Here is an 18,475-nt window from a genome sequence, read left to right on the forward strand (position 1 = left end):
TGCAGTATCGCAATTTACACAATCGATATCTTTATATGCTATAAATAATACACAATTCTATGGTACAATATAAAACTCAATTATTTTTGATTTTATTTATACGATTATACCAAATACATATATATTATAATATGTACTTAGAACAAAATAAATCTGCTTGGATACAACATTTCAGTCATTAGTATTAATTTTATGTGTATATTAAATATGCATTATATTGTTATGATAGGTAGTAATTTGTTTTGAATTTCACAATATAACTTCATCAATATTTATATGAGATAAAGATTTCAATTTTATGGACATCGAATATAAACAAAAACGAATCATGATTTATTACCATTCTTAATTATTCAAATAATGAATTGTTATATGTAAGATAGTTTGCTGTATTCATTATATTATACTCAGTTGCAAGGCCAAATAGAGACATTATTTTCAGGGGGGGGGAGGGGTCCAAAACATGTATATTGTTATTTTATTGAATTTATGTTTTGATATTCGGTTAAAAATAAGACATATTGAAAAAATTTCGGGGGCGAAGTATGTCCAGACCCCTCCGGAGTCTGGACCTCCTGAGATACGGCCTTGCTCAGTTGTGAAATTATATTTGTATAATATAATATAATATATTAAACATTTTTAGATTCGACGGCCAGTGATAAATGTAATTTGTTGTTTATTCCAAGCCAAATTGATATGATATTTTTCATCCATGAAAGTTATATAAACCGTTTTTATTTACCGTCTGGTTGCCAATATTGATATGATAATTGTTAAATGATAATAATCAACATTAATGGTAAATTAGTAATAATTAACGATCTATATTATTCTATATTCTAATTACAATTAATTATGTACGCAAAGTTTAGAGTAATTTGAGTATTCCAATTTTCATTTTCAGGCACAACAATCAAAATACAAATTTGAAATTGACAAATATTGTAAACAGTTTTTGGACATAACCTTAAAAAAGCCCCATATCGTCTTTCTCTCTTCCCCAAAAAATCACACGGCCCCATATGAAACTGGTATAGGCATGTCCTATCCATTCTTATATTATCTATGCTGGCTACGTATACGGTACGCTATTAGGTGTTGATAACGATTATTTTAATTTTTTTGTTTACACTTAAGTACGGAACTGCACAGCCATATTTTATTTGTTTACAACGCCCACGCTATTTGCCACGGTTGTAGACTGTAGTAGTGTACTATACTATAGTATCGTCGCTCTTGAAGTTTGTTATTCGGAAGTCGACTGGATAATAATCGCTGTTGATCCAATTCGACGTTCGTTCAGTAGTCCAGTCCACAGATTAGTATAAATCCACTCTCTGGTCGCCACTATTTAGTACGAGTGTATATTTTTCAGTCAGAGGTATCGAGGTCTCAATCTTCTGGAAAAAGTGGTCTGCGTCGACAGCTTGGAATACTTTCGTTTATAAGTAATATCATTGTGGGAAAATCAGTCATGTACAACACTAAAAGTTCTAGTAGGTACTGAAAATCGATTTTTGTTACATACTTTTTTTTTATATTTTGCTACCGTAGGAACAGTCACCCTCCTTTGTTATAGAGGCCAGGGGGTCGTGACCGCATCAAACCTACAATATTGTTGTTACTAGTCCCAAATGTAATCGTTAGTTCATGCATTAAAAATGTCTTGATTATATTGTATGCTCCTCAGCATCTGTGCTAAAATGTGAAGTAAAAAATCTTTGATATCTAACTATGTGTTTACAACTTATAAATGTTAAATAAAAAAAAATTATATAAAGTCATCCAACATTTTTCATTTTAAATAATAAACTAATACTATAATTTCTTATAATATTTTCTCTATAAGTAGAAATGCTTTTTAATATTTTCAAGCTTGAATGAATGACGGTAGTCATTGACCAAATTCTTATACAATAAAAATAACCTCCCCTGTTTGCAAACCTAATGCAATATTATTATGTTAAATGTCAATCAATGACAATGTTAATATTTTGAAGTAAAAATTACTTAATATTGTATTTTTGTATATCCAATTGTGTATTCAAATAATATATATTAGGCCTTCTTCCATAAAAATGTCATCGAAGTAATAAAGTAATAAGTAATTTATTAATTACAGCTGAGTAAAATAAGTATGATAATAATAATTGTATATACACTATAATAATTGCTGACATATCATATGATTTAAAAATTCTTTTTCTATAATTTGTACAGAAATTGGCAGAAATTATGCAAATATAATATACCTACTAAATAATTATGATGATTTAATTTAATTGTAATACTTCCTAACTTATTATTGTTATTTTTTATGTGGCGGTAGTCACGGTAATCAGTATATTAGAAGGATTGAAACTTTCAGACAAACACAATACCAACTGCAGCAGTTACACTTACAACAACAGCAACAGCAAACAATGTCTAATGTGGAAAATTGTATAACACCAGTAAGCTTTAAAAATTAGTTTCATTGTTGTAATATCATTAATATTTATTTTATTACCTATTTAATACTAAATACTCGCCTAGTACTTTGTGGTATACATTATACATACAATACTAGTCTTGTTAAGATGTATGTACTTTTTAAAAAATTTTAATGTGCCTATTTTTACTTACTTAATATTGATCACATTAGTTCTAAAATAAGTAAATGGTCAAATGTTAAATGTATAAGATTATTATTTGTAAAGCTCGTGTGTTATTCATTGAGTGTAGTTGTTTTGCAATTTCTGAATAATTGTAATTATTGAAATAAATGTATACCTAACAAAGAATATCCACATCAGTAAATCAAATTTTAATGATAAAACAAATTTTCTCCTTGATAAAAATAATTCAAGAGATAAACAGTACCTAAACATAATATTATTGATAGTTTTTAATTTATTTATTTTGAGGCATGTTTTAGTAAAGGAGTTTTTAGTACCTAACCAACTGGTACCTGTAATTTGATTAAGCTGCTTCTTCTATTGCCTATTTCTTAGTAATTGAGTCTACCAAAAACTGCGATATTATTTTTTTATTTATTTAAATAATAGGTAATTTAACTTAAATATTCTAAATACTTATTGATATTAAATGTATAAAGTTTTTATTAATATAATAATTTATACTAGGTTAACCACTATTTATTAATAATTAGCTTTTTGTTCTGTTGCCTCAAAAATGATTATGATGATAATAATATTAATATTATTTATTTTATTGTATTTAATATAGTAACTATAATTGTTTTTAAATTTAGAAAATAACTACTCCAATGAAAAATCAAATTCAAAAACATGCCATGCCCTTGCATGATATACCATCACAATCAACATGTCCTAAACCAGTTGTTCAAACTCAAATACTAACAGCCTCAATTACTCAAATGTCTCCAGTAAACGATTTTGAGGTATCTATATAGCAAAATTTTTATATTTAACGATTGCAATGGCCATGAAACGTTTGTTCTTCACCTATCGCCTCGTATGCAGCTTGTGTGTCGATCTGTTTATATTTACGAGGTCTCGTGGACTCAACCTTGGAGTGTAATATTATTACTAGGGATCAGGGTTACCTTTCGTACATATAATATTTTGCAATATGTATATATATAGGTATCTGTTATTATTAATACTACAACATATTATTACAACTTTATAATACCTATAAATGAGGGTTACCAATCAGGCCGTAGTGTGTCGTGGGTAATGATATCCAATGTCGGTTGAGCCGGTCGTCCGCAGGTCCTCGTCAGGTTTCTGTCATCCATCAACTTCCATTATCAACTATTGACTCTCAACTATAAAACTACAGACTGCCAGGAGTCCTGGTCGGTCATTAACATGACACCCTAGGCAGCATAATATATATTGCGTGACCACATTTGCCATTACTAACACTCAACATATTAGCCATGCTCAACGTAGGGAGTAATGTATGATGTCAATGACGACAATCGTTACAGTCACATACTCATATTTATATATATAATATACATCAAAGCACTATTATAGCTAACCCTGAAAATGTATTAACAAATTTATTTACCATTGCCTTGAGTGATATTAAATTTTTTATAGTAAATACTAATTACATTTATGTATTTAAAATTAAAATTATATGTAATAATAACACCCAATAATTAATTGAATTTTATTTACCAAATCATATGACAAGTAGGATTCTATATACACATAAATTTGTGTTTATTTACGGTCCAAGTCAATGATATTTTGTCATCATTTGTGATAGATTGTGTCATAGCTTTTTTGGTATCTACATATACCTTGGCAGATGAAACACTGTAATAATAATGATGATAATTATAGTTAATTTTCATTATTGTTATTATTATTATTATTGTTTATGCTAAACTATTTTGTTGTATTATTTGCTTAAGTATATGTGTCTTGTGCTAACTGAAAATACTTCTTTGCTATATTATAAAAATTGATATTTTGTCTCATTCTCTATATAGAATAAACGGATAAGACTTGAAGATGAAAGATCAATTAGCGAGAAGTCAGATGTATACAGTATACAAAGTATGCAATTCCTTTTAAATAAAGTTATTGTCATTTGTATGAACTCATTATTTCAAATTTATAAGTTAATTTTTTATGTTAGAAAATAATAAGGAAGAACCAAACAATCATCTGAATGCTCAAATGCGTCGTATAGTATCTCACAAAAATCCACTAATGATTATTTCTGAGTTGCTCAATGATGTACCAATTCAATTACAAGAGCACTCAATAAAAAATAATGTTACGGGTTACACTGCTACACTTGAGGTAAGATAAATATTGGGGTATAATAATTGAATTAGAAGGCTAGATTTTATATCTTGCACAATATTGTAATAATTTATAATTTATACTTTAAAAAAACAATGTAGATTGATGGTCAAATGTCTACTGCAAATCACATTTCCAAGACTCAGGCCAAACAAAAGGCATGTGAAAATTTCTTGCGCATTATGTTGGCTAAACAAATAAGTGAGCGATCTGGTAGGTTAAAATTAATGAACTAATTATCTTTTAATATTGATCATAAAGTATATACATATACATAAATATATAAATACTGTCTTATACTTTATTAGAAAGAAAAGAAGAATCTCACATGCAAATAGAGATTGAAGATGGAGAAAATGGTACTGTACAAAAACCTAAAGAACATGAGGATTTCCCATTGCTACTTTTTGCTTCATTAGCTATGTATAATTTAATACATCAATGGAAACTACAGCATGTTTCGAAAGCTATTAATTTACAAGAAGCACAGCCAAATGTAATAAAATCACCACCAAAGATAAAGGTGAATAATTATTTATTTACAGTTTATTCTAAATTAACAGTAGTAAATACAAATTGATCAATTTTGAATTTGGTAGAATTGAAAGGAGTTTAACCTATGTTAACATTAGAACTTTTAATCAGTCAACTTGGTGGAATCCATTTTATAATCTATATTTTTTTTATATATATAATGACTTGTCCTGAGTGACTCATCATAGATTAGCCGGAACCGCTAAAGCTAGGAGTAAGAAATTTAGTCAGTATTTTCATTTATGATGCAAAAAACCCCTAAGAAAGGATTTTTCAAAATTCAACCTTACAGGGGTTAAAAGATATTTTTATAGATTTTCTAATATTCGTGTTTTAAAGAGGTGGTCAAACAGGGATCATAAGATTCATGGTGGAAATTAAAACTTTTTTTGTTTATTAATGGTTGCCTTTAGTTGCAGGTTATATTATATGCAAATTATTTCACAAAGCTAAAATTACGCCGATTTGTCCGTAAAAATAAAATAAAATAACACCAAAAATATATTAATATATAAATATTAAATACTCCTAAAAATCTTGGGATGATCAACTATGACTACAATACTATTTTAGGCACACTGTAAAAACACATTTTTCAACTACAAATCTATAAGCTATATTTTATCTCTCACCTCGCTGTGTCCACAATCTTACGCAGGTAGATTGTTTACCTGATAATAATATACTGTTCGCATAACTATAAGCGAGACTCACAGGCAACTCAACGCGAGATGGCTAGAAATTAAGATATAATATGATTTTACTTCTACATGCACAGAAAATTACACCCAAAAGGAGTTAATTAATGACAATTTTTTTCCCGGGCAACGCTGGGTTATTTATTTAATAAAAAACCAATATTTTTTTTCACAATACTTTTTAATAACTTGATACATAGATATACAAGTGTATACACTACTCTACCTCTTCTAATTTTACCAAGGAATATGCTTATTTGATAAAAATAGTAAATGTGATATTCTGTATACTCTATAAAATATTTTATATTACTAAATCAATAATGGTAATTATTGGTGCCTTAAAATATATTATTTTAAATTTAAAGTTGATATTACTTAAATAGACAATAAGGAAGCGCTGTGTCAAGACTCTTGACCATGGTACACATGGCCATGGTCAATGAGAAACATAACGGCCAACTAATGTCAACAACTTACAAACACAAATAAACGGAATACAATTCCCTATATATTATTTTGGCATAAGGTATATTATATTTATAAATTTGATTTTATGATATCAATTATAATTAAATAAAATAATTACAGTAGAAACTTGATTAATAGTCACTATTTTAACCGTCACACTCTGTTATCCATCATACTTAAAAAAACAGCATATGCAACGCAGGTCTTACTTCTCTGTTTAATACGGAAAATTTCTACTCAAAAAGCCCAAGCCTAGAAGAAACAAAAGAGGATGACGGATTGTTTTGTACAGTATGTATGTTTGTATTATTTTTTCATGAAAATATGTACATTTATGACTAATTTTCTGTTAACCGTCTATTCAGATAACCATCTTAGTTCAGGTCCCGGCAGTGACAATTTATCAAGTTTCTTCTGTATTAGTTAAATTTCATTATTCATTATTCTGATACATACGCACACATTTTTGTATAAAGGAATAGCTTTTAAATTATATAGTTACAATTCAAAAGATTATAGCACAAAATAAAATATATAATAAGCCGAAATAAAAATTCATTGTATTTTGTTAATTTGTCAATATAAGTTGTTGATACTGGTTGGTTGGGAATCTAGACAGCGATAAAAAATAGTAGGTAACTATGCATTTACTAAAACTGTTGAGGTTGGAAATTGAACAAAAATATGTAATATGTACAATCTTCTTCCCTTTTTTACACGACGAAAGAATAATTACAATACAAAATCAAGGTCATTTGTTATTCATAGTTTGTGTTACTTTTGATTTTTTAGTTGATTTACACATGTACTCCGCACTGTATTATAGTTTTGTAAGTTATAACTTATGCCCTTTTATTTTAGGCTAATGGTATGAAAAAGTTTCCTGAAGACCCAAAAAAATACAATCCAGTACGGTTATTAAATCATATGAAGCCCGGTCTCATATTTATTGAAACTATTATTAGTTCAAATACGCCATCAGTTTACCAAGTGAAATGTGAAATAGACAACATTCCATTCACTGGACAAGGTAATATTTTTATAACAATATAATATTACTATTTTACTCGATGTACTTATTTTTAATTGAAAATCGGTTTAGAAATTCCCTTTAATATAAACTGATAAGTGAATGTATGATATATGATTTTTTATGAGATAATCACTTTATAATATAAAACAAAAATTAATATAAGTATCAGTCAATATTTCGATATAGAGGTTAGCTTGACTTATTAATAATAAAAAAAAACTTAATATTAGTTTAAGTTTAGCCAAAAAAGTGTATTCGTATAAAAACATAAAAAATAACATAAGATAACATAAATAAATTATAGTAAATATTGTTTATTTATTCTAACAGTTATTTCTACATTTATTTTTTATTTTATAGGATTAAAAAAAAAGGCAGCAAAGATGGAATGTTGTATCGCAGCAATCAAATATTTTTGGCAATTTGATTTCCATGCTGAAGTTGATTTACATGATCTTCAATACAAACTCAAGGTCATTTGTTATTCATATTTTGTATTAATTTTGATTTTTAAGTTCATTTACACATGTACTCCGCACTATATTATGTTTTTGTAAATTATAATTTACGCACTTTAATTTTAGGCTAACGCTATGAGAAAGTTTCCCGAAGACCCAAAAAACTACAATCCAGTACATTTATTAAATCAAATGAAGCCCGGTGTCATATTTATTGAAACTATTATTAGTTCAAATACGCAATCAGTTTACCAAGTGAAATGTGAAATAGACAACATTCCATTCACTGGAGAAGGTAATGTTTTTGTAACAATATTATTTTTCTTTATTATTCTATTTTTAATTGAAAATAGATTTAAAAATCCTCTTTAATATAAACTGGTAAGTGAATGTATGATATTTTATGATTTTTTTATAATATAATCACTTTACAATATTAAACAAAAATGAATATAATTTTCAGTCAATACCTTGGATGTAGAGTTTAGCTTGACAAATCAATAATAAAAAAAAAACCATTACTAGTTTTAATTTGGCCAAAAAGTTTATTTGTATATAAACATAAAAAATTAAATAAAATCACATAAATAAATTAGAATAAATATTGTTTATTTATTCTGTGGTAGTATTATTATTATTATCATGGTTATTATTATTATTTTATTGGGTTATTTTCCTAATATTATATTGTATATTGTAATATCGTGTGAGCGTGAGTTGTACCATACAACTTGTACGTCTCTTAAGTAAAAATTATGTAAAAAAACGAGTATATTATTTGTAAGACAACTGCTTGGTTATTTTTTAAAGTAAAAACCATCATCATTGAAAGCAAGAATAGTAGCTTATATTAATTAAGTGGCTTTTCCTACATTAGAAGTGAGATTCGATTAAATATAAGTGATGAATAACTCAATTGATTCGGAGAGACAGGTCGACGATGGGACTAAGTACACTGATCAGGAGATCAGGATAGTGATCCTCGGCCTGGACAACGGTAAGAAAGGCCTGATTGAGCTCTTGGTGCAAACATTCATCAAGCAGAATGAGATACTGATGAGCATGTTAGTGCTGAAGGGTAACCAACCTGAGGTGTACGTTCCACCCGATATATCTAAAACGTTACCAACATTCAACGGAAAGTGTAAACCACATGAAGCTGCTGATTGGTTGAGTACACTGTGTGGAGTGGCAAAATTATATCGTTGGTCCGAAGCACTCAAGTTGGAGTCTCCAAGAGTGAACGTAGATGGTCCAGCACGACAATGGTATGTTGGTCAGAAATTTGTGTCATGAATTTGATCAACAATTAAAGTCGACGTTTGTAAGAAACGTTGACGTTGGCAGCTGATGAAAAGCGTTGACAGCTCGTGTGCAATACAGGAATAAAAGTATTTTGGATTACTACCACAAGACAATTTGGTTGTGCCGAGATCTTAAGCTGGATTTCTTTGATACAAAAGAACATTTTTTAGAGTCAAAGGAGTTATTCCAGCATTTGTTAAGTCGTACACATAATGGTGAAGATGAATTATTGTTTGATATCATGAACTACTTACGTATAGTAGAACTGAGGAATGGACCATTTCAGAGTAAACCTTTTTTTTCAAGTTTAAATGAAAAGCCGATGGCCAAGGTGGAAGGTTCTAAGCAAAAAGCAGAAAGTGCAAGTGGAATGAGCCAAAAGGGTGTTGGATGGCAATGAGTCGCATATGTTTTAACTGTGGGTCCAGAGCGCACATCGCATCAAGTTGTCGAATTCCAACCAGACCAAAAGGAGCATGGTATAATTGCAGTTCAACAATCCATCAACGGTCTGTGCTTGTCCAGAACGGGAGCAAAAGTATACCGGATCATCTAGAGAAATTAGATTATTGGGGCCAGCATATTATGTAAGGGTAAGTATACAAGTGTGCAAAGATAATTGTATTATCGATGCAATAATAGATAGCGGTAGTCCTATTTCTTTGATTAAGTCTCATATTGGTGAAACTAGTAACGGACAACCTTTTAAGAAAGATATTTTCACTTCGGGTTTTAATGGATCACAATTGAATATTGAGACAGTCACTAATACTACAGTATTATTGGTTGATTACACTATAAGTAAGAAACAAGTATTTAATGTTATAGATGATCACACCATGTCATCTGAGTGTATTTTGGGTAGAGATTTTATTAAAGAAATGGATATTTGGTTTGGTGAAACTGGTATGATGACAATAAATACAAAACATGAAATAAGTAACGATAATGACTTTCTGTGTAATCTAGGGTTAATCGAGTATGAGTTTGGAGATGATGTTGAATTAAATGTAGTTGAGGTGCCATTTATTGATAAACGTAAGCTGATGGAAGTGTTTAATAATTGTTACAAAAAAGCTTTAAAACTAGATGCCCCTGAAATAGACTATGAGGTCAGCATAATTTTGAAAGACCATACTCCTTTTAATTACTAATCTCGAAGATTGTGATATGTGGAGAGGGATTCGGTGAAGGAAATAATTTGTGATTTATTAGATCAGGGTATTAATTAAAGTCCGAATGTTGTTCTCTCATAGTATTGGCGAAAAAGAAAGATAATACATATTGTATGGGTGCTGATTTGAGAGAGTTGAATAAAATAGTGGAGAAAAAGCACTATCCGATTCCTCATATAGATGATATACTGGACAAGTTAAGGGCAGAGGTATTCTTTACCAAGTTGTATTTAAAAAATGCATATTTTCATGTTAGAGTATCAGAGCAATTGTACAAATATCTTTCATTTTCAGCATTTTTAGGTCAGTATGATTATTGTAAACCACTGTGTGACGGGGAGTATAAGACCATTCACTCGGGGGTTGTTACACATTTAGCCATATTTCTCGAGGGCGGCTACTTCACGCCTTTGTGACGCGGTCGCGTCCCTCTGACAGGTTAGGTTCAGGTCAGTATGAGTATGTGCGATTATGGTTTGGTTATTATTATAGTCCCTCAACGTTTATGCGGTTTATTGAAACTGTATTTAGGGACTTAATAAGAGCTGGGAGGTTTTTAGTATACCTTGATGATTTTTTGATACCAACAGAAATTAAAGAAGAATATTTAGGGATTATAGAATTGGTATTAATAGCATGTAATAAAAATTTACTAGAACTAAGGGAAGATAAATGTTTTTTTCTTCAATCGAGGATAACATATTTGGGCTATGTGGTGAGTAAGGATGGAGTGAGACCTGATCCGGGAAATGTTTCAATGGTGACACAGTTTTCAATTCCTAAATCAATAGCCAGGGTGCACAGTTTCGTAGGACTAGTTAGTTACTTCAGAAGGTTTATCGAAAACTTCTCTATTTTAGCAGCACCCTTGTATGCGTTATTAAGAAAAGGAGCTCAGTTTAAGTATGGAGAGGAGTTGCAGGTCTTTAAACTGTTGAAGAGTAATTTGGTACAAATGCCAATTATTCTGGCATTATATTCGCCTAAAGCTGAAACAGAAGTAGACTGAAAAAATCTATAAAAATAATGTACTAGTGTATAACTGCAATTTTGTCAAAAAAAAAAAACTGTAGCATTAAATAAATGGGAAATAGTACTTGATGAGGTGAAGTATGCATTAAGTAATATGTAATGTGCATCTATGGCTGAACCTCCATCTAAATTGTTGTTTGGTGTTTATCAAGGTAGTACAATTGAGAATGAGTTAAAAAGATTATTGTTAGAGTTGTACGAGGAAAGGTATTTGGAGGATATAAGGAGAGAACCGGCAGAACATATATTAAAAAATCAATGGTCTAATAAAAAATACTTTGATCAAAAACATAAAAAAACCTACCTTGTATAAGAAAGGACACTTTGTTATGATTAAAAACATAGATATTAATGTAGGTATAAACAAAAAATTAATACAAAAGTTTAAAGATCCATATGTGATACATAAATTTCTACCAAATGATAGGTTTATAGTCAAGGATATAGAGGGGTTTCAACACACTCAAGTGCCTTATGAGGGTGTAATTAGTTCTGATAATTTGAGACATTGGGTTAGAAGAATAAATTAATAATTATTTGAATTTATGATGTTACTATGCACAAATGTTTATGTATTATTATATTGTATTTGATTGTGTATTATGATTTATGATGTATTCAGTTGCTAGTTAGTTATATTATGTATAAATAAATAGTTATTTACCTATATATTAATCCGAGGGACAGCTGAGCTGTGATAGTATTATTATCATTATCATTATTAATATTATTTTATTAGGTTATATACATAATATTATATTGTATATTGTATTGTCGTCTAATTGTGTACTGCACGCCTCTTAAGTAAAAAGTATGTAATAAAACGAATATAATATAATTTGTAAAACTGTTTAGTTATTTTTGAAAGTAAAAACAATCATCATTGAAAGCAAGGATAGTAACTTACATTACTTAAGTGGATTTTCTTATAATTATTCTAACAGTTATTTCTACATTTATTTTTTATTTTACAGGATTAAAAAAAAAAGCAGCAAAGATGGAATGTTGTATCGCAGCAATCAAATATTTTTGGCAATTTGATTTCCATGCTGAAGTTGATTTACATGATCTTCAATACAAACTCAAGGTCATTAGTTATTCATATTTTGTATTACTTTTGATTTTTTAGTCAATTTACACATGTACTCCGCACTATATTATAATTTTGTAAGTTATAACTTATGCCCTTTTATTTTAGGCTAATGGTATGAAAAAGTTTTCTGAAGACCCAAAAAAATACAATCCAGTACAGTTATTAAATCAAATGAAGCCCGGTGTCAAATTTATTGAAACTATTATTAGTTCAAAAACGCCATCAGCTTACCAAGTGAAATGTGAAATAGACAACATTCCATTCACTGGACAAGGTAATATTTTTATAACAATATTATATTACTATTTTACTCGATGTGGTTATTTTTAATTGAAAATAGACTTAGAAATTCCATATAAAATAAATTGACTAGTGATAGTATAATATATGATTTTTTATATAATCACTTAACAATATAATATAAAAATTAATATAAGTATCAGTCAATATTTCGATATAGAGGTTAGCTTGACTTATCAATAATAAAAAAAAAACTTAATATTAGTTTTAGTTTTGCCAAAAAAAGTGTGTTCGTATAAAAACATAAAAAATAACATAAAACAACATAAATAAATTACAGTAAATATTGTTTATTTATTCTAACAGTTATTTCTACATATTTTATTTTATATTTTAAAGGATCAAAAAAAAAGGCAGCCAAGATGGAATGTTGTATTGCAGCAATCAAATATTTTTGGCAATTTGATTTTCACGCCTAGTGGACACACCCGTGTACTAAACCACTTATTAGTCAACTAAATTTATTTTGTTTTCATAATGTTTAAGGATACTTAGTGGTAATTATTGTATGGACATACTACTAATTCTAATATTTATATTTGTATCCAGTTTTTGAAATATCAACTAATATACAATTGATCAGAATCCGCAGATACTTATTTAAATCTAAAATAGATTGTTCATAATATGTATATTATAATATATTTATGTACACCAATAATGTTAAACAATAATTTTTTTAATTTACAAAAATATTTTTTTTTATTATTTATAACCAATTAAAAATTGGCTATTTAGTATTATTGTGCAGTTGATTTATATTTCGCATTTGAGTAGAATATATAATTTTTAATGTATATTTAATAAGTATAAATGCTTGAATTTTTCAAATTAAATTTAGTATGACGTATATTTCTTAAATAATATGGTTTTGTTTTGATTTGTTTAACTATTCTACTATCCTAATATAATTTTAAACACATTATCTTAATTCTTAAGGTTTCTTTTGTTGAGAACTTATGTTTTATTATTAATATGTATCTATAATTTCATATTTATAAATTATAAGTTTCTACATTCTAATGTCAGTATGCAAGGATTACCTACAGTGCTTTATTTTGAGGGAGGTTCTCAAAATCCAATATTAAAAGATTTTTTAGAGAAGTATAGCAATAAACCAATTCCTGATAGATCGTCAAGAAGAAAAAATTATGTAAGTAAATGTTACAATAATGCCATGAATACAATAATTAAACATGTAGCAGATAAAAAAGATTGGGTTTCTTTGGAGGAATTAACCGACGCAGAAGGACGTTTTGTTGCAAACTTCATAGTAGGTACTTTAGAAATCGGTTCCTGGAAAAACATTTCTTTTAAACTGTGAGGTATTAGAAAAAGCGAACCATTCTACTGTTGCTAAAATGTTGAAAAATTCTCTATCTTTATTGTGGCCAGGAGATATTGAATATGGCAAGGTATTACTATTTGTAATTGATGCAGCACTTTACATAGTGAAATCTGGAAAGTCAATCCAGTCATTTTATTCAAGAATGATACATGTGATTACAAAATTGTTAAGCTATTATTAATATAATTTAAATGCATTTTTTGAGTTTTTTATGTCATATTCGAGACCCAGCTAATGTATGCGCATGCGCCTTAGACACCATAGTTTTATTTCTATTTATTTAGATTTTTCCGCTCATGATTGCAAAGGCGAAGCATCCAGGTGGAAAAGGCGCTAATGCCCCAGAACAGTTAAAGTACTACTTTATAAAATATATAATATAATAGTACATTACTATATTAGTACCTATTTTCTGTTTTTAGGTGTTTAGGGCTTTAGTTCCTGAGTTCTAGTAATAATTATATATTTTATTATTTCTTAATTTCAGAACATTAAAACAGGGCTAGAATAGGCTATTATAGATAATTTAGTTAATGACAAAAATAAATATACCTACCTAATACCTATTATAGTAGGTAGGTATTTAACATTTTACTTAAATACTTTTATTAATTTATATTTTAAGAAGTGTTGAAACTTAAAATTGATGATTGCTAATTTAACCTTACTTTTTGGTGTTCTAGATACATTTATTGTTGTTACAATCATATTAGTTAAGACTAATTCAAAGGTATTGGTAGTTTCTCTTTTTGCGTAAGTTACATAATAATTTTTTGTTTCTATAAGATTAAAGTTTTTTTTTCATAACTATGTCTAATTGTCTTGTAAATAAATTTACCAAGCGCTGTAGATTTTTAGAGGAACTAGAATTTGTTGATAATTTATATAGTTTAGATCAACCACTTCGCACATCTAGGGTTCAAACAGGTGATGAATTTGAGTAAATGCAGGAAAATCCCAACCCAACCAACTGTCTTATTAGTAATACAATTGAAGCACGAATAATATTACTAATAGCGATTTGTCTGCATTATTCAAAATTCTAAAATCTCATAAGTGTTTTGTTAGTTTTTCTTCAGATGCTACAACTATTTTAAAAACTAATTTGTCTTGCAATAATGCGAATTCTGTTTCACTAGGAATATACCATCACTTTGGCATTTCCAATGGCTTAAATTCCTTGAAAAAAGTTAAAAGTTATAATGATTGTCAAGAAATAAAAATATTTATTGGTATTGATGGTCTTCCCCTAACAAAAAGCTAAAGCAGTACATTTTGGCCAATTGTTGGACAAGTTCAATATCAATCTAGTTATTCCTGTACATTTCTGATTGATGTTTACTGGAGAAAAGAAAAACCCAAAGATTTCAACATATTTTTAAAAGATATGGTAGATGAACTTAAAGATTTATCAAAAAATGGCTTGATAACTGATTTTGGTAAGAAATGTGTGGTTGTTAAGTGGCTTTTGCTGTGATGTTCCAGCTAGGAGTAGTTTTTTCTTGTTCAAGATGTACTATTGAGGGTGTATCTTTGGAAAATAGGGTATGCTTTCCGTCTGGAATTAATTTTGAAAAAAGAACACATTCCAATTTTTTGAATCGCTCAAATGATGAATACCACAAAACTAATTCAGTTTCATTAATTACTGAAATACCTCATTTTTAATTTTCAATTAGAATACATATATCTTGTGTGCTTGGGAGTTATGAAAAAACTGACTTTATTGTGGATGGGCAGTATAAAAAAATAACCTTTGTCAGTTTGTTTACAAACTATAAAAGTACTAGCTATTTCCAATAATCTTTTACTATTTCAGATTTTTCAAGACTTCCGAGGGGTCTAAATGAAGTACCTAGATGGAAGGCCACAGAGTATAGATTATTTCTTTTTTATTGGGCATATGGTGTTGCAAGGTATGCTTAACGAAGAGTGTTATTCCTATTTTATATGTTTACATATTTGTTTTAGAATTCTCTTAACATCAAACATTGAAAAATATTTTTGTGAAAAATTGTTAATATATTTTGTTGATAAATTTGGGAAATTATACGGGAAACACTTTATATCGCACAATGTTCATAGGTTGTTGTATATTGTAGATGATTATGCACAATATGGTGCTCTCGACAAATGCTCTTGTTTTCCCTTTGGAAACTTTTTACAGTTTTTAAAAAATGGTTCGGAAATTTTAAAAACTTCTAGAGCAGGTTAAAAGGTGTTACAATGAATATTTGACATTTTCTGAATTTAAAGATTCTAGTACCAAACTAAAGATAGAATTTAGAAAGCCACACAATAAAGGGCCTCTTATTGATCAATGTACTGGGCCACAGTTTAAATGTATTATGATAGATGATTTTAAAATTGATAAAAATCCATTGTTAATTGTTATATTGGTTTTATTTAAGACAATCAACTTCAGATTTGTTAAGTTGAAAACATTTGTAGGAATGATCATGAAAATGTTTTAATTGTTAAGTTTTTTAGTAGTGTGAAGCCTTTTTTTGTTAAACCAATTAATAGTATTAAGTTACAAATAGCCATTTCAAACAATTTATCAAATGAGTTTGCATGAATTTAAATAACACAAATTTAAAAAAATACGCGATATTAAATAATGCTCAGAAAATACAGATTGCATATCCTATACTACACACAATCAAATAATAATTTAACTATGCCCCGCTGTTAATTGTCATTGCACAATTATTATAATAGTTAATACCTATTTCATATTATTATAAGAGCTAGTGAACATTTGGATAATATTTCCTTTACACACATAATATATAATAATAGGTATAACTTGTTTATCATTAAAAAAATAATCAACCATTTAACATTTCTTTATGACTTATGTACACCTATATGATAATAAATGTAAATAAAATAAATAATAGTTATAAGTGTTTAATAATATACAATATTAATAGTATTTAATTTTAATTGTTGTTTTAATTGCTCAGTTCCTTCGCTCATTGTGGAAGGTTGTGTGATATACTGTTATCACCTTAATTATGTCTGTCGCGAGCGATAAATACAGTTTATCTGTGTCTCCAAACAAGAATAAAATTGTTTGTGTAATGGAATATATCATACGAAATGTGCCAGTAACTTCACGTCGCAATCTGAGAAGCTTTCCTGGATATGTGTCATGCATTCTTATTTCTAAAAATAAAAAGAACTTTACTATTCGTTAAAAACATAACTCATCACACAATGAAGATATAAATTTTGTATTGATTAGAAAAGATGTATCCAAATTAATTACTAAAATTGAAACATTAGAAAATGCTGTGTCTTTTAGTTCTGATAAAATTGACAACTTAAGCGAAAAATTGGACTTTATATTAGAATCCGTTAAAAATATTAACAAAAAATGTTCGCAAATGGAAATAAAACTAGCTAACCTTTAAAAGCAGGTAGATATGTTAAAAGGTGAAAATAATCAAATCAAACAAAAAATTTTCGGAAATAATATTACCATAGTTGGGATTCCTACGATAAAAGTTGAAAATCAAACTAATATTGTACAAAAAGTATCATCTATTTTAAATGTCAATGGTCTGACTGATGAAATTATTAATGAATTCCGAATGAATACAAAACAGAATAATGGTAAAGTGGTTGTTCGCTTTAAAAATAAAATAATCAAAGACGAGATACTTTTAAAAATTAAAAATTGTTATAAGAATAAAAACCCCTTAAAAGCTGTTGAAATACACGGCTATTTCCCTGACAAAATGGTTTTCATAAATCATGAATTAACCACAACTAATTGAAAGTTGTTTTGGGTTTCCAAACTGCTAACTAAGGAGTATTCGTATAAATATGTGTGGTCTACTTCGGAAGGTGTGTTTATGAAGAAATCAGATGGAGATAAGTTTATCAAAGTTGTTTCACTGCTGCAATTACAACTCATGGATATCAATGGTAAATTTGACTGTTTCTAATCTTAATATTTTATATTTTACTAAACCAACATTTGTATTTATATATCTACTATCTTATGGTTCATAACAATGACCTTCTTGATATTCAAGATAAATTATTTTGTAGTTATAATATAAACAGTAGAATCTTAAATGATTTAAGTCAATTTTCTACTAATGATAATAATATATCTGTATTTTCTTTAAACATTATTAGTATTAATGCACATCTAGATGAACTTATGTTATATTTAAATGCTCATAACTGTGTTTTTGATGTTCTAATTTTATGTGAAACAT

At 28.3% G+C, this 18,475-nt stretch overlaps 1 protein-coding gene across 1 annotated transcript; it reads left to right on the forward strand.

Annotated features, from left to right (window-relative positions):
* The first annotated feature begins 1,477 nt into the window (after positions 1 to 1,477).
* On the forward strand, positions 1,478 to 13,311 carry LOC132938015 (uncharacterized). Its single transcript, XM_061005021.1, has 9 exons — positions 1,478 to 1,499; positions 2,323 to 2,456; positions 3,257 to 3,406; positions 4,475 to 4,541; positions 4,624 to 4,790; positions 4,895 to 5,006; positions 5,102 to 5,316; positions 12,698 to 12,866; positions 13,232 to 13,311. Exons 1-9 carry the CDS (start codon positions 1,478 to 1,480, stop codon positions 13,309 to 13,311), a joined length of 1,116 nt encoding a protein of 371 aa, XP_060861004.1.
* The last annotated feature ends 5,164 nt before the right edge of the window (positions 13,312 to 18,475 follow it).

The sequence above is a fragment of the Metopolophium dirhodum genome, chromosome 1, assembly GCF_019925205.1.
Source record: "Metopolophium dirhodum isolate CAU chromosome 1, ASM1992520v1, whole genome shotgun sequence".
NCBI classification, from domain to species: Eukaryota; Metazoa; Arthropoda; class Insecta; order Hemiptera; family Aphididae; genus Metopolophium; species Metopolophium dirhodum.

Coding starts and splice junctions, on each gene's coding strand:
- LOC132938015 (XM_061005021.1), top strand. CDS start 1,478: ATGTACAACACTAAAAGTTCTA. Junction 1,500..2,322: donor GTACAACACTAAAAGTTCTA/GTAGGTACTGAA, acceptor GTTATTTTTTAT/GTGGCGGTAGTCACGGTAAT. Junction 3,407..4,474: donor CTCCAGTAAACGATTTTGAG/GTATCTATATAG, acceptor TTCTCTATATAG/AATAAACGGATAAGACTTGA.